Source organism: Equus quagga, chromosome 13 (assembly GCF_021613505.1).
Source record: "Equus quagga isolate Etosha38 chromosome 13, UCLA_HA_Equagga_1.0, whole genome shotgun sequence".
Lineage (NCBI taxonomy): Eukaryota > Metazoa > Chordata > Mammalia > Perissodactyla > Equidae > Equus > Equus quagga.
This window is the reverse complement of record NC_060279.1, coordinates 61,780,120-61,804,904: the sequence shown is the minus strand read 5'-3', so window position 1 is coordinate 61,804,904 and position 24,785 is coordinate 61,780,120. Positions and strand designations below refer to the sequence as shown.

The 24,785-nt window shown below is 38.1% G+C and overlaps 1 protein-coding gene across 1 annotated transcript in view; it reads right to left on the bottom strand.

Moving 5' to 3' along the window:
* Positions 1-24,785, bottom strand: part of LRRC36 (leucine rich repeat containing 36) — a 57,954-nt gene that overhangs the window by 16,523 nt on the left and 16,646 nt on the right. Inside the window, exons 2-7 of the mRNA XM_046683144.1 lie at positions 22,983-23,110; positions 19,875-20,067; positions 18,979-19,075; positions 16,143-16,231; positions 2,933-3,060; positions 987-1,038 (exon numbers count right to left, since the gene is read on the bottom strand). Of these exons, the coding sequence (XP_046539100.1) occupies positions 987-1,038; positions 2,933-3,060; positions 16,143-16,231; positions 18,979-19,075; positions 19,875-20,067; positions 22,983-23,110 (687 nt within the window). The remainder of the gene's footprint in view (positions 1-986; positions 1,039-2,932; positions 3,061-16,142; positions 16,232-18,978; positions 19,076-19,874; positions 20,068-22,982; positions 23,111-24,785) is intronic.

The following is a 24,785-nucleotide window of genomic DNA, read 5'->3' as shown; positions in this document are numbered from 1 at the left end:
AGTGTAAAAAAATACTAAATAGGATAAATAAAAAGAAATCTACAAGTCATAGTGAAACTGCAGAAAACCAAAGACAGTTGGAAAATCTTAAAAGCAGGCAGAAGAAAAAAGATAGATTATCCTTTCAGGAGTGAGAGACCTCCAGCCAACTTCTCAAAAGCAACCACAAAAGATGGAATACAGTGGAATACCTTCAATATTCTGAAAGAAATACCTGCCAACCTAGAAATTTATACCCAGCAAAAATATCCTTTAAGAATGATGGTAAAATAGAGATATTTTCAACAAACAAAAGCTGAAAGAGTTCATCACCAGTAGACCCACACTAAAGGAAATCCTAAAAGAGGAACTGTAAGCTAGAGGAAAATGACCTCAGAAAGGAAGTCTGGGATGAAAAAAAGAAAAGAGGAGGAAACAAAGTGGTAAATATATGAATAAATTTAAATGAACATTGACTGTGTAAAAATACTATCTGTGGGTTTTAAAAAATATAGAGAATTAAAATCCATAATAATAATACATAAATCAGGAGGGATTAAAAGGAGTAAAGTACTTAAGGTCTTTGAATTACAGTTAAGGTATGATTAATTTTAAAATTAAGTTAAGGACACATTGTAGTTTGGGGAATAATACTAAAAGTACAGAAATAATGTATAACTTAGTAGAAGTTATACAATAATAGTAGAAGGAAAAAATGGGTACATAAAAACATAATAAATCCAAAAGAAGGCAAGGAAGTTAAGAAAAAAATAAAACAAGGAATAGTCAGCCAATACAAAAAGTCAAGAACAAAGGAAGTCAGAATATCCCTTCTTCATCCATATAGGCCTCACAGGACACTGAGCGTCCAAGGCAGCCCCTTACAAAAGCAGAAAAGAGGTGACCACATAGGGCCCCAGGGCTGAGACATCTCCATCTTCTCCCACCCAAATCCCTTCACATCTAGATTTCTCTGATTAGTGTGGATCAGTGAGCGAAATATTTACCATCCTCCTGGTGATTGTCACTTGGCATCTCCCTTCTTGCCACTTCCTGCATCTAAAAAAAGTTTGAAAGTTTAGGAGAAGGGAGTCAATGGGCATTAAGATGTGAGCTTACTACACCGAGGATTCAAAATACTTTCCTATTGGTGAGCAAGTCCATCCCTGCAAACTAGGGAACAGACCTTCAAAGGTCCAGGTTTAAGCCTATTTTAAAACAGCCACAACACAAAGAGATTTCAGAGCTGCTTTGGAGTAGGTAAGGAGACTCCTTGAAAATACAGGATATCCTTAGGTGGTAAAGGATAGACCAGTGAAATACCATATTTTCTCTGCTTCAGATAGTTCAGTATAGAAATTAGATGGCGCCACCTTTTCCAACTTTATTTTTTCTATTTAAAGAATTCTCATACTTATTTTACCTTTACCTTCTGGTAAAGCTGAGTATTGACCACAGGAGCTACTGGGAGTTTTAGTAGGCTGAAAATTAATCTGAGGTATAATTAAGCAAGGATTAATACAAAATAGAAAGCCATATAGGGTTTGCTTTTTCAAAAATCAAGTTAAAGTACTCAGTATCTTTTTGGTAGTTAGGCAGAGAAAGAATCCCTACTTCCGGGGCCGGCGCAATGGCCGAGTGGTTAAGTTCATGCGCTCCGCTGCAGCGGCCCAGGGCTTCGCTGGTTGGGATCCTGGGCGTGGACATGGCACTGCTCGGACATGGCACTGCTCATCAAGCCACGCTGAGGCGACACCCCACATGCCACAAGTAGAAAGACCCACATCTAAAAAATATACAACTACGTACCAGGGGGTTTTAGGGAGAAAAAGGAAAAATAAAATCTAAAAAAAAAAAAAAAGAATGATTTCCATTTAACAAAAAAGAAACCCTACTTCCTTATTTCTTAAACTAAAAGGATATAGAACAAACTATTCAATTTCCTTTTTCTCGCACTTCAAGAAGTAATTTCAAAGAATTTTTTTTAATCTAAAAAGTGCTATTTAACTTTAGATTGGAGTATCGTTTGTCTCCATTTCCTTTAAATCAACACTAAGATTTTTAAAAATGGTAACCAAGATAGTTTCTAAGTCACCCAAGTAGAATCTCCAAAAACAAAGAAACCAACTAAATGCTAATCTTTTTATAAAATAAGCGTTTTATATACTCAAACTGAAAAAAATCTTACTAACTTTTTATTAGTACAGTGTTGATTATCCACATTGTGGGTTTATCAGAGCCTTTGCTTCTTTTCTTTCTCTTTCAGGCTATTTTCAGCAATTTCATTTATCATAATTTATCAAATAAAATGCAGAGGAAAAAAGAAGTTGAAAAGAAAGTCGTCACTTCTGCATCATAGTCACTCATACAAATAAGTCTTATATAATGGTTGTATCGCCCTCCCACCAATTTTTTCACTAGAAACTTATTTTTAATTCTTCCCCCATCTTGCATGATCTCTACCTCCCCATTGCCCACAACTTCGATGACATCTTTACCCCTTAACTCTTCTTTTTTATGTTCCAATGAAGAGGCAGCTTTGGGAAAGCCACTCTTGAGATCTAAGGTTCGGTAATTAAAAGGCAGAGATAGAAAATGTAAGGAGCAAGGTAACAGGAGATGGAGACATCGGGTAGGGCGGAGAAATTTTAAAACCAGCCAAAAACTATAATAAGTTGTATTACTGTTTGAGGGACAAAAATATCTGGCATAAATCGTGCTAAAGTTATATGTATAAATATACTACATTTGATAACAGGTTAGTGGGGAAAGGGGAGATTGAAATTAATGCAGAAGGTCCTCTGCATCCTGTCCTGCCCTTTCCTTTTAAAGGGTCTAAAATGACTTCATCAAACAAGTCCTCTTAGATTTTCATAAATAATTGAGAGTCCACTGAATTATTAGTATTAATCATTGACTAGTCAACAAATCAACAGGAAAGTGAATACATTACCTGTGTCCCAAGTGGAAAAGTGTCTAATTTCTGATCTGGTATACCATTGCCCTGGGTTGCAGAAGTATTCATTAGGGAATCTTTTATTTCCCGGTTGGGGAAGGGAATAAAAAGTCCTTTGTTTGAGTCTGTGTTAAAAGAAAAGGCGTACAATGAAGCACTAACCAGACTTCAAAAGCAACATGTCTTATGGAAAGATACTGGAAGGGAAGTCACAAGATTGAGAGCTAGCTCTGGTGCCAACACTTGGAAACCATATAAATTTGGGTAAATTGCTTAACCTCTCTGAATCTCTCACTTCATTTGTAAAACAATGATGGTAAAACCTAAACTACCTATTTCTTAGGGTTGAGGTGAAGTTGTAACAAGATGATGGATATGAAATGGCTTCATAAATTATGAAGTGCTCAAAAGAAATTAAGAAGAAAGCAAATACTTTGCATATTTCCCAAGTAAAGAAATAATGAACTTTGAGACCAAGTCAACAATCTCCAGCTACAGAAGGAGATAGCCTGCAGTAGTCTCCTGACATCACATATCTCCAGGGCTCTAATCAGCAGTCTACAGTGATTCATCATTTCAAATCAGCCTTCTTCCGCCTGGATCTCCTCACTTGAAAAAAAGAGAAACACTAATCAGGACCATAGGAAGACTAGCCACGATCATAGAGAAGAATGCTGAATCCTTAGGTCTCCCAGTATTTTTTTGCTTATAATTAGAGAAACAACTTTAGGAATAAAAAGGAAAAACAAACAAACAAAAAGTATATCCTAGTCCTGGTCACCCTGGAAACTGTTATCAAAAAGAGCTGGTTAGGGCCAGCCCTGGTGGCCTAGTGGTTAAGTTCAGCGCGCTCGGCTTTGGAGGCCCCAGTTCCATTCCCAGGTGTGGATCACCGCTCTGTTAGTGGCTTTGCTGTGCTGGCAGCCCACATTCTAAAAAGTACAGGAAGATTGGCATGGATGTTAGCTCAGGGTGAATCTTCTTCAGAAAAAAAACCCAGCTAGTTAGGATATTTATTAGATTAAAACACTTGAACATAAGTTTTTGCACATTCTTGATCAATAGTTATTAATTGTATAATTCTGGGATTTGGGGTCTTCTGGAGGAACCAGGATGAAAATAAGAGTTTCTCTTTTTTGTCTGCTTGTTTGTTTAGGGAGGTTTTTTCCTTAGCAAGATTGTGTAAGAATTAAGACAATTTCAAAAACTTGGACCTTAGTCAAACAATGTGCTCTTCTGCTAGTTCTCATCTGCAGGCTCTGGCAACAGAAAGCTACTATAAGCCAGGGCAACTGACAATACAGAGTGAATAAAGCCAGCCTTTTGACAATCCAGCCTCTCAGTCCATCTGGGGCTCTAAAATGCCTCCTATTTCTGAGTTGCCTTCTAGGACTGAAATGTCCTATTACTTCAACACAAGACGCTCTTCCATCATTGTACTTGACAGAACTACTTTTCTCAAAGTGACATAAGCTCTCAAAGTTTATGTTCTCTGGTTCCTATCGCAGTAGTAACACAGAAAAAACAAGGTGAAGGAGAAATGGCTGGTTTTAATCTGATTCTTAGTAGAGAATGAGAATGGTGAGTAAGCTGTGACTTTGGCTTCAGGGCTCCTCTTACCCTTATCTTACAGAACAACACTTATATTTCCCAGATGTCCAAAAACCTGCTCCACCCTGGTTGTCCTCCTATCACACTAATCCTCCTTTTCAGATTCACAGGTTCTTTTTCTTTCAACTAAACTCTTGGTTCAACCAAATCCCCCAAGGTCCAAACTCTTTGCTGAATACTGTCATACCTTTTCTTTGGTTTCAGCTATTACCGAAATCTGGATGACACTAAACCTAAATCTCTTAACTCTCATCTCTCCGTCAAATAAAAATGGCAAGTAATAGGATATATTGGAATATACGAGGAAGCCATTTTGGTGTAAACCTAATTTGGCCTGACCTTGTCTTTCCAAAAGGGCCTGACCGAGGCCGTTGAGCATGCATTGTATACCTGCTTTAGAGATTCCCTATGGCAAGAGCAAAGGCCCTTGAGATAAAGGTGCAACTTGCCTCCCCCTCCCAACTTGGAGTCTCCTTAAGGATTAAGCATCTTTCCTTAGGCTAGAAGCTGATTGCTGTGCTCACCTGTGACCGCCCAGCTGGAGACAATAGACTTGCCTCCTGCTACACCCACCAAGATAGCAGACCCACTACCTGCTGTGTCCATCAAGTGCTGTGCCAACAGGGCAATCTTGTGACTATTGTGGGAGGGACATTTCAATCATATGTGAAACACCCTCTTTGAAGGTATATAACCACCCTTATACCCCCACTTCTTTGGAGTGCTCTGTTCCTTTGTGGAAAGACTCTCCGGGGTTATAATCCTAAAATTTAAGCTCAGAATAAACTCTCCCAAATTTTCATTTATAGATTGGTTATGGATTATTTTCGTCAACATCTCTTTTAGTATCCAGACCTAAGTTTCTCAAACTGCCCCCAAAACAGTACCCCATATACGACTAAAAGGTCAGTATTTTCTAAACCAAACTCATTATCTTGACTTCCAGGCCTAATTCTGCTGGTGGCCCCCACTTCCACCCCAACCCACATCTTAGTGTTGGCATTACTACTCACTCACCCAATCCCTCAGGATAGAAACTTTTTCTTTCACTCTCACTCAGCTCAAATCTCAATTACCACATTACCAGGTTCTATGGAATCACTTTTTTTGGAGGGGATAATCTTTATTTTAATTGAGATATAATTCACAAAACAATTCACTCTTTTATAGTGTACAATGCAGTGATTTTTCATATATTCACAAAGTTGTGCAACCATCATCACTATCTAATTTCATCTCACAAAAAGAAACCCAGTTAGCTGTCACTCTCAGTTCTCTCCTCTCCATCAGCCCCTGGCAACCATCAATACACTTTCTGACCCTATGGATTTGCCTATTCTGGACATTTAATGTAAATGGAATAATACAATATTTGACCTTTTGTGTCTAGTTTCTGTCATTTAGCATAATGTTTTCAAGATACACATTATAGCATGTATCAGTACTTCATGCCTTTTTAGGCTGAATAATATGCCTTACATGGTTATGTCGTATTTTGTTTATCTGTTCATCAGCTGATGGACTTTTTGGCTATTATAGATAATGCTGCTTTCATTCCTGTACAAATCTTTGTGTGAACATATGTTTTCATTTCTCTTGGGTATATACCTAGGAGTGGAATTGCTGGGTCAAATGATAACTCTATGTTTAACTTTTTGAGGAACTCCCAAGCTGTTTTCCAAAGAAGCTATACCATTTTATTTCCCCACCAGCAATGTATGAGGGTTCTAATTTCTCCACATCCTTGCCATCACTTCTTATCTGTCCTTTTGATTCTGCCATCCTAGTGGATGTGAAGTGATATCTTCTTGTGGTTTTGATTTGCATTTCCCTGATGGCTAGTGATGCTGAGCATCTTTCATGTGCCTATTGGCTAGTTGTATATCTTCTTTGGAGAAATGTCTCTTCAATCCTTTGCCCATATTCTAATTGACTGGTGTGTCTTTTTGTTATTGAGTTGTAAGAGTTCTTTATACAGAATGGATACTAGACCCTTGTCAAATATATGATTTGAAAATATTTCCTCCCATTTTGTGAGCTTTTTACTTTTGTGATATTGTCCTTTAAAGCACAAAAGTTTTTAATCTTTATGAAGTCTAATTCATATATTTTTCCTTTGGTGTCATATGCAAGATATAGCTTCACTCCTGAAAAATAAAAACTGACACCTCACTCTGCTGCCATTATGACTAAGCATGTCATATACCACAACTGGGAAAAACTTGGAAAAAGAAGCAATTTGTATTCTGAGATAAATATTTTTCTTGTCTTAAAGTTCAATTTCTTCTTCTTTTTATTCAGATGTAAAATATACCCATCATTTAATTCCAAAAGCAAATGTAGTTATGACATTGTTGTCTAGTCCAGGTTTTACACCCACATAATGAATGTGATAGGACCATAATTCACTATCGTTTTACAATTGAAAATTGTTTAATATTTGTAATGACAGAGAAATGGCTGTATATTGATGATACAGGTGCAAAAAACTAATAGTTGGCTACTTCAGCTACCAGTAATTGTAGTTGGATGAGGCCCTACTTCACACATTTGGCCAAAAACCTTGCAATCCATGTGAGGTTGAAACAGAGGTGCACTTCCCAGATCCCTTTCAAGAAAGGGTTTACTGCCAAGTTATGGGCAACAAGAGCTGCTTTGCTCTTCAGAGTCTGCCCCAGGTATAGAGAACTACATCTTGATGTCATGCCATTCCGGAGGCAGTCCATATCCAGTGACTAGCCTGGGATGGGACATTCTGAAGGGGAGTCCAAACTCTAGAGCTCTCCATCTGCTCAACCCTCTTTCTTCCTCTTCCTTTTGGTGCTGATCTCTAAGAAACATCTTGCACCCTAGACTACACTGAGATAAATTTTTAAGAGCAGAAATAACTCGTCAAGTACTAGTCTCCAAAATAAATGAAGCTTTGAACCATTTCCTTTAAGTTGCTAATCCCCAATGAAAACAACATAATCCCTGACTTTTGAAATATTAATATATAGTAACCATTTCAGATATGATAACCATGAAAATAAATCGGTGGGTTTTTTCCCCACCATGAACAGACTGCCTGTAACCCTGTATTTTTCCCCCTTAAATATCTGATATGTCTCTTATTCAGAAATTCAAATCTTCTGAAGTTTGGAATCCCTAGCAAAACATTGCAAGTAAAAATACTTAATATTTTATCTCCAGGTTTTCTTCTCATATCCTCAAGCATTTAATCAATTTGTACTTCCTCATGTGCATTCATACTGCTATTATTGCCCTATGTCAGGTCAGGTCCTCATTATCTCCCATTTGGACTATTGCCTCTAATTGCTGCCCATCTAACTAAATCTAGCTTGAGTTATCTCCCTAAATCACACATTTAATCATGCTTTCTATGTAAAATATCTTTGTTTCCCATTTTCAAGAGAATAAAATGAAAATGATTTGTAAAGAGGCCCTTTGCAACTTGGCTTTAGTTAAGCACCTTAGCTCCAGCAACAAACTGAGTCAGTTACCTAATCTGCCACACTTGTATTTGCTGCTGCTGTTCTCTCTGCATTGAATACCCAACCATGCCCACTGAATTCTATTTGAACACCCAACTTAGATGTCTCCTCTTTTATGAAGCCTTTTCCCAGTTCCCCAGTCAATATTAACTGCTATTGCCTCTCCCCCAAGGTTCTTTATCTCTGCCACAGTTGAATTCTTCTCAGCCTGACTTGTAACCTAATAGGCTGTGATAAATCCTTTCAGACTGGGAGTATCTGAAGATTTGACACTGTTGGGTCATTTCCTTACATGTATAGTCTCTAACGCAGGATCTGCCAATAAATATACACTTTTTTGCTGAATTGCTCTTATTTCTACTAGGCAGAGATTGCCAGCTGCCTCCTACCATATCCATTATTCACCTCTTCAACCCCTCATAACAGCCCTAGACTGCCCAACATCTGGATTTCTATATGTGAGAGAAATGAACTTCTATCTTATTTAAGCCACTATTTTGTGAGGTCTCTGCTATTCCAAGCCTGATTTTTACTAAACTAAAACACCATCATGGCTGAACCAAGAGAAGACAAGGACCAACAGGTTGAAATGGGATGGATTTCAATTAGTTATAAAGACAATGGGGCTGGCCCCGTGGCTGAGTGGTTAAGTTCCCGTGCTCTGCTTCAGCAGCCCAGGGTTTTGCCAGTTTGGATCCTGGCCATGGACATGGCACTGCTGATTAAGCCATGCTGAGGCAGCACCCCACATGCCACAACTAGAAGGACCTAAAACTAAAAATATATATATACAACTATGTACCAGGGGGCTTTGGGGAGAAAAAGGAAAAATAAAATCTTTAAAAAAAAAAAAGACATTGATACATCTGCCAGACATAGGAATGAGCCACTGAGGGCAATTGTGGTGAATTTTTTTTGCTATTTTAAAATAATATATTCATTAGATCAGTATATTTTAGGTGTGATTCTATTTAAAGGCCAAAGGAGTTGACTAAAAGAGTGAGCAAGGCCCTTTTCAACTCACAGAATATATGTGTACTATATGCAAACATCCCAGGATAAATGTTAACTATACTTAGTAAGGCATTCATTGCTTTTCAATAATCTGACCTTCTACCCAATACAAACCTTCTTCTCAAACCAGATAATCACTAACTGTCCCCATGACCTGCTATGCTCATTACCACTTTCACATAGTTGTTCACACCAATCCCACTGACAACGATGCCTTCCTCCTCCTTTCAGGCCATCCCACTCTATAGCCTTTAAGGACTGATGGCTTTGTTTCCATTTTTGCCACAAAACCTTTCCCCATCAGCTCCTATCACACTCTGAGCTTCTGCAGCATGTGCCCATCCCCATCAGTATTTCTCAAATATGATATTCTCATAAACTCAAAGAATATGAATCCAGTGTGAGAAACTTCAATTTAAGAAACTTACTTTATAAAAAGATGTTTTAAAAAGCAGATTATATTGGGAGACAGTTTGGCAGTTTCTTACAAAAATAAACACTTGGTATTTACCTAAAGGAGTTGAAAAGTTATGTCTACACAAACACCTGCACACCGATGTTTTTAGCAGCTTTTTTCATAATTGCCAAAACTTGAAAGCAACCAAGATGTCCTTCAGTAAGTGAAAGGATTAACAAACCATGGTACATCCATACAATGGAACATTATTCAGCCACTAAAAAGAAAGGAGCTATCAAGCCATGAAAAGACATGGATGCTCCAGCCCCAGTGGCCTAGTAGTTAAATTCAGCATGCTCCACTTCTGCAGCCAGGGTTCAGTTCCTGGGCGTGGACCTATATGACTCGTCTGTCAGCAACCATGTTATTGTGGCAGCTCACATACAAAAGGAAAAAAAAGAGGAAGATTGGCAACAGATGTTAGCTCAGGGCAAATCTTCCTCAGGAAGAAAAAAAGAAAAGAAAAAAGACATTGGAGGAAACAAGTACATATTAGAGGCTGGCCCCATGGCCGAGTGGTTAAGTTCGCGTGCTCCACCTTGGCAGCCTGGGGTTTCGCCAGTTCAGATCCTGGGCGTGGACATGGCACTGCTCATCAGGCCACGTTGAGGTGGCGTTCCACATGCCACAACTAGAAGGACCCACAACTAAAATATACAACTATGTACTGGGGGGATTCAGGGAGAAAAAGCAGAAAAAAAAAGTACGTATTAATAAGTAAAAGAAGTCAATTTAAAAATGCTACATACTGTATAATTCCAACTATATGACATTCTGGAAAAGGCAAAACTATGAAGATGGGAAGATGGTGGAATAGGAAGCGCCTGCATCTGTCTCTGACCTAGGCAACAACTGCACTGGTGGAATCTATCTGACATAACTATTTTGGAACTCTGGAGTCTACTGAAGGGTTACAACTTCCAGGGGAAAGCTAGGAAGGTAAACTTGGGTTAACTTTGGTCAATTTCAACTCTTAGCACAGTAGCAGCTACCCATCCCCCATTCTTCATGCAAAAGAATGCAGTTGGACCCTTACCTAACACCATATACAAAAATTAACTCAAAATAGATCAGAGACCAAAACATAAGGCCTAAAACTATAAAACTCTCAGAATAAAACATAGAGGAAATGCTTCATGACATTGGATTTGGCAATGATTTATTGAATGTGACACCAAGCAATAAAAGAAAACCAAAACAACAAAAGAAAAAATAGAAAATTTGACTTGGTGAAAATTTAAAAACTTTGCGCATCTAAAAACAATATCCACAGAGTAAAAAGGCAACCCACAGAATGGGAGAAAATATTTGCAAATCATATATCTGATAAGGGACTAATATTCAGAATATATAGAGAACTCCTACAACTCAACAACAAAAAAAACAAACAACTCTATTCAAAAGTGAGGAAAGGACTTGAATAGACATTTTTCCAAAAGAAGATAGGCAAATGGCCAATAAACACATAAAAGGATACTCAGCATCACTGATCATTAGGGAAATGCAAATTAAAACCATGAGATACCACCTCACACCCATTAGGATGGCTATTATGAAAAAAAAACAAACCCGGAAAATAACAAGCATTGGCAGGGATGTGGAGAAATTGGAACTCTTGTGCACTCTTGGTGGGAATGTAAAATGGTATAGCTGCTATAGACAACAGTATGACAGTTCCTGAAAAAATTAAAAATAAAATTACCATATGATCCAGTAATTCTACTTCTGGGTATATACCTAGAAGAAGTGAAAGCAGGGTCTCGAAGAGATATTTGTACACTCATGTTCATAGCAGCATTAGTCACAATAACTAAAACATGGAAGCAACCCAAGTGTCCATCAACAGATGAATGGATAAGCAAAATGTAGTGTGTGTGTGTGTGTGTATATATATATATATATATATATACACACACACATATACACATATATACACACACACATATATATATATACACACACACATATATAAAATGTGTATACACACAATGGAATATCATTCACCCATGAAAAGGAAGGAAATTATGACATATGCTACAACCTAGAAGAACCTTGAGGACATTATGTTAAGTGAAATATGCCAGTCACAAAAAGACAAATAGTGTATGATTCCACTTATATCAAATCACAGAGACAGAAATCATAGAGACAGAAAATAGAATGGTTGTTGCCAGGGGCTGCAGGGAAGAGGAAATGGGGAATTATCATTTAATGGATATAGTTTCAGTTTTATAAGATAAAAAGAGTTCTGGAGATGGATGGTGGTGATGGTTGCACAACATTATGAAGGTATTTAATACCACCAAACTATACACTTAAAAATGGTTAATATGGTAAATTTTATGTTATGTGTATTTTACCACAATAAAAACAAGTGAGGGGCTGGCCTGGTGGCATAGCGGTTAAGTTTGCACACACTGCTTCAGCAGCCTGGGGTTCGCCAGTTCAGATCCCAGGCCCGGACCTACGCACTGCTTATCAAGCCATGCTGTGGCAGGCGTCCCACGTATAAAATAGAGGAAGATGGGCACAGATGTTAGCTCAGGGCCACTCTTCCTCAACAAAAAGAGGAGGACTAGTGGCAGAGGTTAGCTCAGGGCTAATCTTCCTCAATAATTAATTAATTAATTAATTAATTAAAATTAAAAAAAAAAAAAACCCTGAAAACTATGGAGACATTAAAAAGATCAGTGTTGCCAGGAATTAGAGGGGAGGAAGGGATGACCAGAGGAGCACAAAGTTAGGGCAGTGAAACTATTCTGTATGGTACTAAAATGGTAGATACACATCATTATACATTTGTGAAACTCATAGAATATACAATGCCAAGAACGAACCCTAATGTAAACTATGTACTTTGGGTGATAAGGATGTATCAGTGTAGGTTCATCAGTTGTAACAAAAGTACCACCCTGGTGCTGGACATGGATAGTGGGGGAGGCTGTGTGTGTGGAGGCATAGGCTATATGGGAACTCTGTGTATTTTCTGCTTAATTTTCCTGTGAATCTAAAACTGCTCTAAAAAGTAAAGACTATTTTTCAAATAGGAGACTAATACTGCAAAAGAGTTTTTTTGCCTTTACATCTTTTAAATATTTTTCACAACTGCTTCAAACAAAAACACAAAATTAAAGGGTCTCACTCTGCCTGTGGACCTCTGTGATGTATCCCTGGACTAGTAGTCCACAACCCTCAGTGTGAGGAATACTGATCTGCATCACTCATTTGACAATTTCATATACACTGCCTTGAATTGTGTTACTTAGCTCTTTCAAGTTTGTCTCATTTTCCTAATGATGCTGCAAGTGATTCAAGGAATTGTTGCATTTTCTATTTCCAGAGTATACGTACTGGAGGATAAATTATGTGGGTTTACAAAAAAAGAAAAAAAAATTTTTTTTTTTGAGGAAGATTAGCCCTGAGCCAACTACTACCAATCCTCCTCTTTTTGCTGAGGAAGACCGGCCCTGAGCTATCATCCGTGCCCATCTTCCTCTACTTTATACATGGGACGCCTACCACAGCATGGCTTGCCAAGCAGTGCCTTGTCCGCACCTGGGATCTGAACTGGTGAACCCGGGGCCGCTGAGAAGCAGAATGTGCGAATCCAACCACTGCACCACCGGGCTGGCCCAAGAAAAATTTTTTTTGGTTGAAGAATAAAAAAAGTTTCACTAAAAAGGATGGGCTTTGAGTTGAGTCATAAAGAAAGGGCAGGATTTTGATTAAAGCATTCCAAGCAGAAGGGACAGCATTTGTTCAGGGGCAGAGGAGGGAGAAAGGAAGAATTATTTGAGAAGGAGGGAGTGATTTGGTTTGATTGAAGCATTGGACATTGTAGTTGAGAAATAGGAGATAAGGTTTCAAGTTAGACTGAAGAGAGAAACTGTGGCTAGAGTTTAGGGGAGTCTTGTACGTCAGATTAAGGAGTCTTAATTTAGTAGGTGAGTGGGAGCCAGGGACGTTTTCGACAGGCAAGTATAATTATCACAGCTGAGTTTTAAGAGAATTAATCTGACAGGAAAGCACAAAATGAACTGAAGGAAGAAGAGATTGGGAGCCAGTATGGTGTAATGGTTAAGAGGACTAAGAAGACAGATGGACCAGAGTTTGCATCCCAGCTCTGCCACTTACTGTATAACTAGAGCAAGTTATTTCACCTCTTTGGGTCTCAGTTTTCCCACCTGTAAAACAAGGATAATTATAACCACCTTCAAGGTTGTTGTGAGGATTAAATGAGATAATGTACAGGGCCTGGCCCAGAGTTTATATTCAGTAAATGATAGCTATTAAGCATGCTTGTTAAGAGACTATTAGGGGGCCAGCCCAGTGACACAGTGGTTAAATTTGCGTGCTCTGCTTTGGTGGCCCAGGGTTCACAGGTTTGGATACTGGGCATGGACCTACACACTCATCAAGCCATGCTGTGGTGGCATCCCACACACTAAACAGAGGAAGACTGGCACAGATGTGAGTTCAGGGACAATCTTTCTCACCAAAAAAAAAAAAAGAGAGAGAGAGAGAGACTATTAGGAAAGGGAAAGGAAGGCTTGTCGACTGTGGCTCATACTATAGGGTATGAACATTCAGCTAGGCTTTAGGGGAGGAGCAGCATCAAACCCCACTATAGTTCTGAATCTGAGTAATAGAAAGTGATGGTAACACTGATGAAACCCTAGGAGCTGTTTAGAGCTGGAGGAAAGGGGTTAGTTTTTGTTTTGTTTTTTTTTTTAACGTGTTTAGCTTGAGGGGCTGGAAAGTTATCCAATGGTTATTGCAAGTGTATATTACTAGTTGGTCAACAGAAATGGGGGACTGGTGCAGAGAGAGACTGGCGCAGGTCGTCAAAGCTAGACCAATATATTTAAGAGTCATCTACAGGGAGGAAATAAAGCAAGCTGTGGAAATAGATGAGATCAATAAGGGCAAAGAGTAAAGAAAGAAGAGTCTGAAGACACAGCCTAGGTATGCTTATTTCGGTGTATGGAAAAAGAGAGAGGAACCTTTGAAAGAGTCAAAGATTACGCGGTTAGGAGAATAGGATGAGGATCCAAGAAAGCGGAGTTTCCCTGCCCATTCTAAATGATTGGTGGGAAACCACTCTTTTGAACAACTGAGCAAGTGGGAACTGTTCTCCAGAAAGTTTTCTCCTAGCCTGTGGCACAACCATTAACATGGCGTAACCACTTTAGTCACACTGGATTACCAACAGTGCTTACAGGCAACACTCCCCAGGGATCCAGCACAAACTTAATTTTCAGTGGAAAGCAAAGCTCTTTAATGTTTCAAAGTAGCAAAATAAATTTAATATATTTAAGAAATCCAGGCAACAGCTGGAGCTTCCAAGAACCTTTAGAAATGGGTCCTGTGTCTAGTAAAGCAGTTTGTTCTCAGTTGAGATCGTGCACCTTAAAACATTTTAATTCACGGAGTGAATCTTTGTGTGTGCTAGTGACATGATATTACATAAATGAAGTTAAATTCAGCTCACACAAAAAGAGGAAAATTATGCTTCAATGTATCTTTGTCTTTCTGGAAATAGACATATAAATGCTTATACCTAGAAAAAAGACAGGAAGGCTGTATACCAAATTATTAACTGGGATTCTCTTTAGGGGACAGGCTTACGAGTGATTAAAATGTTGTTCTTTATGCTTTTCAGTATTTTCCAAAATTATTACAATTGAATTTCATCATTTTTGAAATATAAAAAATGCTATTTAAAATGAAATAAGGCAATTCATTCTCCGTGACTTATGTGCACTGAGACTTCCAAGAAAGGAAAATAAAAATCATACCTCACTATGGCTTATTTACTAAACACCATGAAAATGACTTGTCAGTAACTATCCACATAGATAGATAAGAAGTCAGGAATATAAAATACTATATGCTATCAACGGAAAACCTTTAAAGTCTAAACTACATATTCAATCTATTAAAGTTACTGCTAGGATTTTAGGGATTAATTTTTAGAGTTTGTATATAATTCAATAGATCCTTCAAAGGGACAGAAGCCTTGACACAGAATTAAGTTTTCTCAAGTAAAAGGTCATCTGATGAATGCCAGGTTAATCCATAAACGTCCATTGCATGCAATTTCTCTAGTGGAAAGCTTTCTCCTCTGCTGTGGCACGACCATTAATGTGGCATAACCATTTTAACCATATTGGATTACCAACTGCTTACAGGCAACACTCCCCGGGAATATAGCACAAATACAAGAGATTCTGCAGCTGCAAAGGTTCAAGATGGAGAAGCCCAGAAGGCCCAGGGTGTGAGCTGCATTGATGCAGATGAGTCATGAGTCTGACTAATGAATCAATCACCTTTGCAATGCTCAGGGGACTGGGAATGCAATTTTCAGGATGTACTGATGATACAAAGTGATGTAAATAAAATTGAACTGAGTACAGCCTGTGCTTTGATGGGTTCTGGCTTAGGACTGCTCAATAAATAGGGCCCTTCTGGCAGTGAAAGAAAGGAGGGAAAACACAGCCAGAAAATCTTGTGCTTGCTTCAAATCTATGTTATTTCGCAACTGTTTTGTCTTCATCCTACCCAAGATTGCCCACAAAAGCTAAAACAACTGATGTTTTAATCATTTTGCAATCAGAGAGAGAAAACTTACCAGTTTCAATCCTGTTGTTAACATCAGCACTGACTTTTGATACAGAGCTCTCATCTGTCACAGAGTTTTTCATTGTCTTCTCCCTAGAGCTGCCACATAGAATAATTTACAGTCATGTGTCACTTAACAACAGGGATACGTTCTGAGAAACAAATCATTAGGCAATTTTGTTGTTGTGCAAACATCATAGAGTGTACTTACACAAACCTAGATGGTATAGCCTACAAACACCTAGGCTATATGGCACTAATCTTATATAACCACCATTGTAATATGTAGTCTGATGTTGACCAAAACATCGTTATGCAGTGTATGACTGTATTTAAAACTCAAAAGGCAGCTTCATGGGCTGGCCTGGTGGCACAGCGGTTAAGTGCGCACGTTCCGATTTGGCAGCCCAGGGTTCGCCGGTTCAGATCCTGGGTGCAGACATGGCACCGCTTGGCATGCCATGCTGTGGTAGGCATCCCACATATAAAGTAGAGGAAGATGGGCATGGATGTTAGCTCAGGGCCAGTCTTCCTCACCAAAAAGAGGAGGATTGGCAGCAGATGTTAGCTCAGGGCTAATCTTCCTAAAAAAAAAAACCAAACAACAAAAAGGTGGCTTCTGAGATCACCAGTAAATACTATCCAGAAACATTAATTCATGGTGATCAGATGCTTTTTCAAATTTTCTAGAACGTATTAATTTCACAAATATTTCCGTTAAAGCCATTTTTTAAAAAGCCATAGTATTTCTGCTGAGAATAATGAGAGAGGACACTATAGTCCAGCCTTTAAAGTATGAAAGCCAGAAAATTCAGAACTTATGCACTCTGTTTTCTTGAAACAAACTTAGGCCTGAATGATTGACAGAATAAGATATTTTCTTTTGAATTAAAAAACTCATAGTTAGGACACAGAAAGGAAGATTCTGCCACCAAGAATTATAGTGGAAACAACTACAGCCGTTAGTTAGAAAAACAGACGAGAAAAGCAAGTGTTTGCACTTGACTGATGTAGTACAGTAAGATTGGGAAGTACAGCCTAGTCTATGAGCCAGGCATTTTATATCCACCATTTCATTTCATCATAAAAGCTCACCTATTATCTATTATTGCCATTTTATAGGTTGGGGGAACTGGGATACAGAAAGGCTTAAAAAAAAACCATCACTGAAGGTTGGAGAGCCTGTAAGATATTAATGTTAATACTGGGCACTTGCATAATATTTTACCTTTGGTTTTGCAATCACTATAGGTAACTAAACAGAAATATGATGGCACCAATTATTTGCCATACTAGAAAATTTATTCAGTTATACATTAATTCATCTCTGTACTTCTATAGTAAACTACAAAATAAATACATATTTATTATTTTTAATTAATAATACATTTATATATTTATTTAACATATTATATATTATTATTATATATAAACACACATATATACATACATATATCTAAGACTAAGAGGATATTTACCATAATATAATTAATGTTTATTTCTGGGTAGTGGGATTATGAGTTACTTTTTTTTTCTTTTTTTTTTGATTGGCACCTGAGCTAACAACAGTTGCCAGTCTTTTTTTTTTTTCCTGCTTTTTCTCCCCAAATCCCCCCATTACATAGTTGTATATTTTAGTTGCAGGTCCTTCTATTTGTGGCATGTGGGACACCGCCTCAGTGTGGCCTGATGAGCTAGCGGTGCCATGTCTGTGCCCAGGATCCGAACCAGGGAAACTCTGGGCCGAGGAAGCAGAGCGCCTGAACTTAACCACTAGGCCACAGGGCGGGCCCCGAGTTGCTTATTTTATTCCTTGTGTTTTTTCCTATACTTTCCAAATTCTCAACAATAAGCATGTATTACTTTTATCATCAGAAAAAAATACTAATAGATACATCTACAAGTGTACACAGATGTCTGGAAGGATGTATACCAAACATTACTAGCAGTTAACTCTTGGTAGCAGAATATGGGGTGATTTTAATTTTTCTCTGTACTTTTCTGAATTAAGTTGTTTGTATTGGACTCCTATTTCCCAAAATTAATAAAGCTACTGCTTTTTAATTTAATTTAATTAAAAAACAATTTTTTTTTTGAGGAAGATTAGCCCTGAGCTAACTGCTGCCAATCCTCCTCTTTTTGCTGAGGAAGGCTGGCCCTGAGCTAACCTCCATACCCATCTTCCTCTACTTTATATGTGGGATGTCTGCCACAGCATAGCTTATCAAGCAGTGCTATGTCTGCACCCGGGATCCGAACTGGCGAACCCCGGGCCGCCGAAGTGGAAGGTGCACACTTAACTGCTGCGCCACCGGGCCGGCCCCAAGCTACTTTTTTTTAAAGCATGGGTTTTGGGGTAGAAGATTTGGTACCTTATTTTGATAGGATTTTAGTAACAAGAAGTAGAAAAATCTACCTTTCAGATACTTTAGAGCTTCAAGTTCTGTTTACTTTTAGTTTTGTAGAGAAGTGCTTCCCTTATCATCTTTTAACAAATTTATTTCTAACAACGCTGCCCGTGGTGATGGGAATAGGAAAAGACCACGCGCTGATTTATAACTCTACCAAGAAAGGACTGGTAAGTGTTTACGGGGATAAGTTATTTCATAGTATCCCTATTCATAAGCTTCGAAAAACAACTTTAGCGAATTTACAAATGTTCCCACCGAGGGCCAGATTCTCATCCCAGATAAATCTCAATTTATTGAATAGATACTTTTATTCCTGATTTGAGGATTCTTACAACTTGTGGTGATTTCTGCTAGAAAATGAAGAATGTTAAGCAGGAATTCACTACTCTGTGTGTCCAGAACAAACTAAAAAAAATTTGTAAAGAATCTTCTTACCTTTTTTCCACCTCTAAAAGAAAATTTTCACTGTTGCCCAACTGACTAAAATGCAGCTTGGCAGCTTTTCTCTCACTTTCTCGTACAGTTCTGTCATCTGGAGGCAAAAACCGTGGTCTGAGCATGTTTCTTTTTTGGAGTAAATAGTAGTGGGTCAGAAAACCATATTCACAGAGTAAAAACTAAAGACCAGTCTCATCGTCTTTTGTTAGAGACAGGTCACAAAACATTGCTATTATGTTGTCACTGGAGCAAGTAGTAACTCAGGGAGACTACAGGGATACCATAGCAACAACTGCCACATAGGTGTCACTACCACTGCAGGAAAGCAGAGCTTGGGCAGCAAATAATCCAGATGGCCTACTCTTAAGGCTGAAAGTTAACACTATTTCTGAAAGACTTTACTTAGTTTCCCCACAATAACTTTCCTGAGGGCATGTGAAATTGACTTTTGTATCAGTAAGAAATGTATACTCAACAATAAAATCATAGAGAAATATAGACCAGCTCACTTGAAGGAATATTTATTGTTCTTTGCCAACTAAGCCCCAAAGAGTTGTATTAGTTTTCTACTGCTAATAACAGTTGCGAAGTGGGGGAACCTGGAAAAATAAATCTACACCTGGAAACTTTTTGTTGGGGAGGAAGTGGTGGTGAAACCATCAACTGAAGAAAAACTAAAGCTGGAAGTAACTGATAAAATCATAGATTTAGATTGTCATTCACTAAACAATAAAAGGACTTGTCATACATCCTGCCAACACAAAAGAGTTACATAAATATTGACTAATAAACAAATATATCCTGCCAGTGCACACTCTGGGCCAACATCCAAGAGGTTAGGAGGCAGCTGGTTTAAAAATTCTGGGGCAAGGAACAGAGAAGGAGGGTCTCACCCAGTTTCTCCAGGGTTTGTAGCGTGTACACAGCAAAGAGCCTATAATCTGTATCTTTCCTGACAACAGGATTGAGTCTCAAATCTAGTTCTTTGAGGAAGGGTAAAGGCTGTAGGCGGGACACCTCCACTAATGAAGGAATGTTGTTATAATATAAATTCAGGTCTTGGAGTGAACATAAATACTGGATGCCCTGCAAGGAAAAGACCACATTATGAAACTGCACCTCGGTAAGGACTAGGAATCTCAAAGATAAAGGTGGAAATATATCTATTTTCATCCTTAAACATTTTACCCAAGTCACCCATGACAAAGGCAGGGTTGAAACTCCCATTTAGTTGCCTGAGAATAAAAATACTGCAGCCTATGGGCACTGGTGCTCTATACATTAAATAATTCACAGATATCATACATTTCCTCCTTTACAAAAGCTGACATTCAGATATCTGCAGTCAATTCTCTACTTCTATTGCTCCCAATCATACTCCCAATCCAACCCTTTCCAGTGGTAGCCAGGCCAAGCCACTCTTGCACTTCTCTCACCCTTGTCACAACCATTCTCCTGACCCCAGAAACACCTCAATTTACAAGAGGAAAGGAGGCAGGCAAAAGAGATGTTTCTGAGGGAGAAGGGTGTGGTTAAAAAAAAAATTAAGTGTGCCGGTGCGTGCTGTGTTGTCTTAATATCTCAATGCCTCACTTTAAGGTCAATGGACCATGTGGGAAAACAAAACAATGCTATCTCCAAGTCTTCCCGCCTGGACCAGTTTGGAACCCCTTTTGTCTCTGTTTCCCCCTTCAGCGTTACTGCCACCAAAAAGCTCCGTGTCCTCTAATCAGTCAGTTCTCCTTAGCAGAATGTTCTTCCTTCTTCAGTTCTCCTCCTGTGGACTTAGCAACCCCACCTCTCCACTTAACTGGCAACAGTACAACCAGGACTGGGAAACTTGAGGGGAAAAGCCATGATTTTCCTCCTTCGCTGAAACCTACTATTGAGAAATAATTGTTTAGTTTTCATGTATTTGGCTAGTTAGCTGCTTTTGCCCAACACTAAATTTCAGGACAATATTTCAAAATATGCACATAAATGTATAATCACATACATTTAGTAGTAAAAATGCTTACCATAAAAGGAACTTTGTCATTGAGAATTATTTCAGAAAGGTAAAATTATTTTCTATCATGTATTTATAAAATAAAATTATTATTCTCCTCTCATTTAAAATTACCATTTTCTCATTGCAGGAAGTTTAGAAAACTCAAAGATGTATACAAAACATTTCTGAATAGAACACTGTTTATACTTTGGTGCATTTCTTTACGGCTTTTTTCAATTCCATTAATTATATATTATGAAAGGGTCAGTGGTTATGAATAATTATCAGTGCCTTTGGCCCCACTCTCAGGACAGTATACCATTAGGACTGTCTTTTTAAATGTGTCTAATGCCCCAGCTCAAGTAATCTGTTAATGTCTCTCAGTGTAAACGTCAAGGAAACAATTTCTATCCTCTTCTCAATTTTCCCAGTTGGCATGAATTCATATATTGCCCAAAGTTACACTAGAAATAATCACAAAGTATTTCCTCCCTGGGAAAATTAAGCAAAATGATTCAGAACTGTTAGACATGAATATAGGCAGATAAATTGTAGATGCAAAAAAAAATGTAGAAAACTAACATCTGCTAAGTGCTTTCTGTACGCCAACCACTGTACCAGGAGTCTTGTATATGTTATATTTGACTCCATATGCCAATTTGATTAATCTTCACAACAGCTTTTCATCCAATTTACAGAAGAGGACAGAAAGGGAGTACAAAAACAATTATAGCGATGTTCACTAAACTTTTTTAGCCTGGAAAAAGAACAAACATGTAAAAATACATATGAGGAGACTTAGCAACTCTGTACTAATACTTTCTGAAATTGATGGGCCAAATACAAATGGCTGCTACCAATAGTCGAAAGACCTAGTTCAACTTGGGAGTTTATGCTTTTGGAGTCGTACTTGGAAATTTGATCTTGCTTGGGCTTCCTCTTTTAGGGCCTTTAGTTTTAGACTTTGAGAGTGGGTCTGGCTAGTGTTGTTGTACAAATATCCCCTAAGAAGTGCAAAATTGGCAGAATAATGCAGGAGATCATTAACCAATAGTGGATAGCATCTGTACATCTTTTACCTTCAGTCTTGCAAAGAAGGGCTTCATCAAGACAAGTACTTAGCTGGGCAAAATATGAACAGTGGGAGAAACACCATTTGGGTGTCTACCACATAAAAAACAGAACTTCCATCGCCTTATGTGTGCATTTATGTTTGTAGAGCTCTTTCTGTGTGTTTGCTAATCCTCATACTCTCTGCTCAAGTCTACTCCAGCCTACTTTCCCGCACTGTCCTGTGCTCTATCATTCTCTAATCTGGAAATTTTTTTGTTTTCAAGACTACCATTTCTTCTCCCTCCTAGAAAAAACCCACAGTAACAACCTAGGCCAGTGTTTCTCCATGTGTGTTCCATGCACCAACATCATCAGAATCCCCTGAGTATGTCTTGAGCCCACCCCAGATCTACTAACTCAGAATCTCTCTCAGAGTAGGGACTAAGAATCTCTACTTTTACACGTGTTCTTCACTTTTTTTTTTTTGGTGAGGAAGATTGGCCCTGAGGTAACATCTGTGCCAATCTTCCTCTATTTTGTATGTGGGACGCTGCCACAGCATGGCTTGATGAGCAGTGTGTAGGTCCATGCCTGGATATGAACCTGCAAACCCCAGGCCACTGAAGCAGAGCATGTGAACTTAACCACTACACCACCTGGCCGGCCCCTCCTCCTAATTTTTTTTACACACATTAAAAATTGTACTGTTGCACTAGGCAGTGATAGTTTAATATAGTTTTCCTTGAGTACAAAAGGATTTTTTCTCAAAATTTTACAACAAAAAATTTCAAACATAAAGCAAAGTTGAAAGAATTTTACAGTGAATAGTAAAATTTATTTTGGAAACATTTAAAAGGAAGGTCCTATATTCCCCAGGCTGACATTATCTATCTTTTATTTCTTCCCATCAAAAAAATAAGTTGGGCTAAACTGGCTCATCATGGAACATAGAACTTACCTTCAGGCTAGTTATCAAATTTCTTGATAAATCTAAGGATCGGAGGTTTTTAAAATTTCTGAAGGCATCACCAATGGAATGGATTTTTCCAGCATAAGATCCCTGCAATGAAAGAGACTCCACCAGTTCTGAAAAGAGATCATCAGTAGATATATTATGATCTCTGCTCAGATAAACAGCAGAGTCAGCGAAAACAGGCCTTCCTTCCTCCCTTATCCCATCTGCGAAAGGTCCTACATCCAAAGCTCATAAGAAGATCAGATTTTCCTTTTAAAAACAGCAATATGGTCTAATACAGTGATACCAAACCTTGGTTTTACAGAAGGCTTGGGTTTCTCTAATTACCCTAAAGGATGTAGTAAAAGTCTCCAAAAGTTCTCAAAACACACACATGAACAAAATTCAGCAATCCTGAATTTGCCAGGATATGTAATCTATATCACAAGGAATCCATTTGTGGATCTTTCACTCATATGTGGAAGATAAACATACAAGCAAACACATAGATAAGGAGAACAGATTGGTGGTTACCAGAGGGGAAGGGGGTCAGGGGAGGGTGAAAGGGGTAAAGGGGCACATGTGTGTGGTGACAGATGAAAACTAGACTATTGATGGTGAATACGAGGCAGTCTATACAGAGGCTGAAATACAATAATGTACACCTGAAATTTATACAATGTTATAAACCAATGACCTCAATAAAATAATTAAAAAATAAAAAAAATGTATATGGCCAAAAAAGGAGAATGTCCTTGAAAAAGCAGTAAATGGTAATTTTATTAAATCTTGATCCTTGTGTACATGTCTTTTTTATACCGTGTGACTAAATGGGAAGTATGTGTGAAGTACTGAAGTATGATGGATGCCTTGAGGGAAAACACTTGTGTGATTTTTGAGATGTCAGCTGAACTAGCCACTTTTTTATGGAATACCACTTTTACTTGAAAAGAAACCTGACATACTATGGTTATTTAGACTTGAATATGTGGCAGGCATTTTCTCAAAAATAAACAAAGTGAGACGTCATTTCAGGAAAACAAGTGATACTAACTGTTGTCAATTATAACATTTGAGCTTCCAGGCAGAGATTAGAATTCTGGAAAACTTATATCTGCCACTGTGAACTTGACAGCTTCCCAGCACATGAAGATCTTTCTAGTGGGATTGGTGATGATATTAACAAACATGATTTTTTAATGTTACATAATGAAATTTGTCAATATTTGGAAGATCTACATAACTCAGTGAGTCAATATTTTTCAAATGACTGATGCATAATGTTACAAAATCATACATAAGTAAAAGATCCATTTAAATGCAAGATATACCAATGGATTTTAATGTAACAATACAGTTTATTGACATGGTTTCAGATTCCACATGCCACTAAACTTTAAGAAACTACCATATGCCCAGTTTTCATTTCATAATACATATAGATACTATGTACTGGGGGGCTTTGGGGAGAAGAAGAGAAAAAGAAAAAAAAGATTGGCAACAGATGTTAGCTCAGGGCCAATCTTAAGAAGAAAAGGCAAAACAAATCTGTGATGGTAGAAATCAGAACAGCAGTTGACTCTAGGGATGGAGAAATGACTGGAAAAGCCAGAAGGAAACTTTCTGAGAGAATGAAAATGCTCCATACCTTTATTGGGATGTTGGTTACATGGATAAATGTTTTTGTCAAAACTCAAATCATATATACGATAAGGGATTAAATTCAGAATATATAAAGAATTCCTACAACCCAACAACAAAAAAACAAACAACCCAGCTAATAAATTGGGAAAAGGAATTGAACAG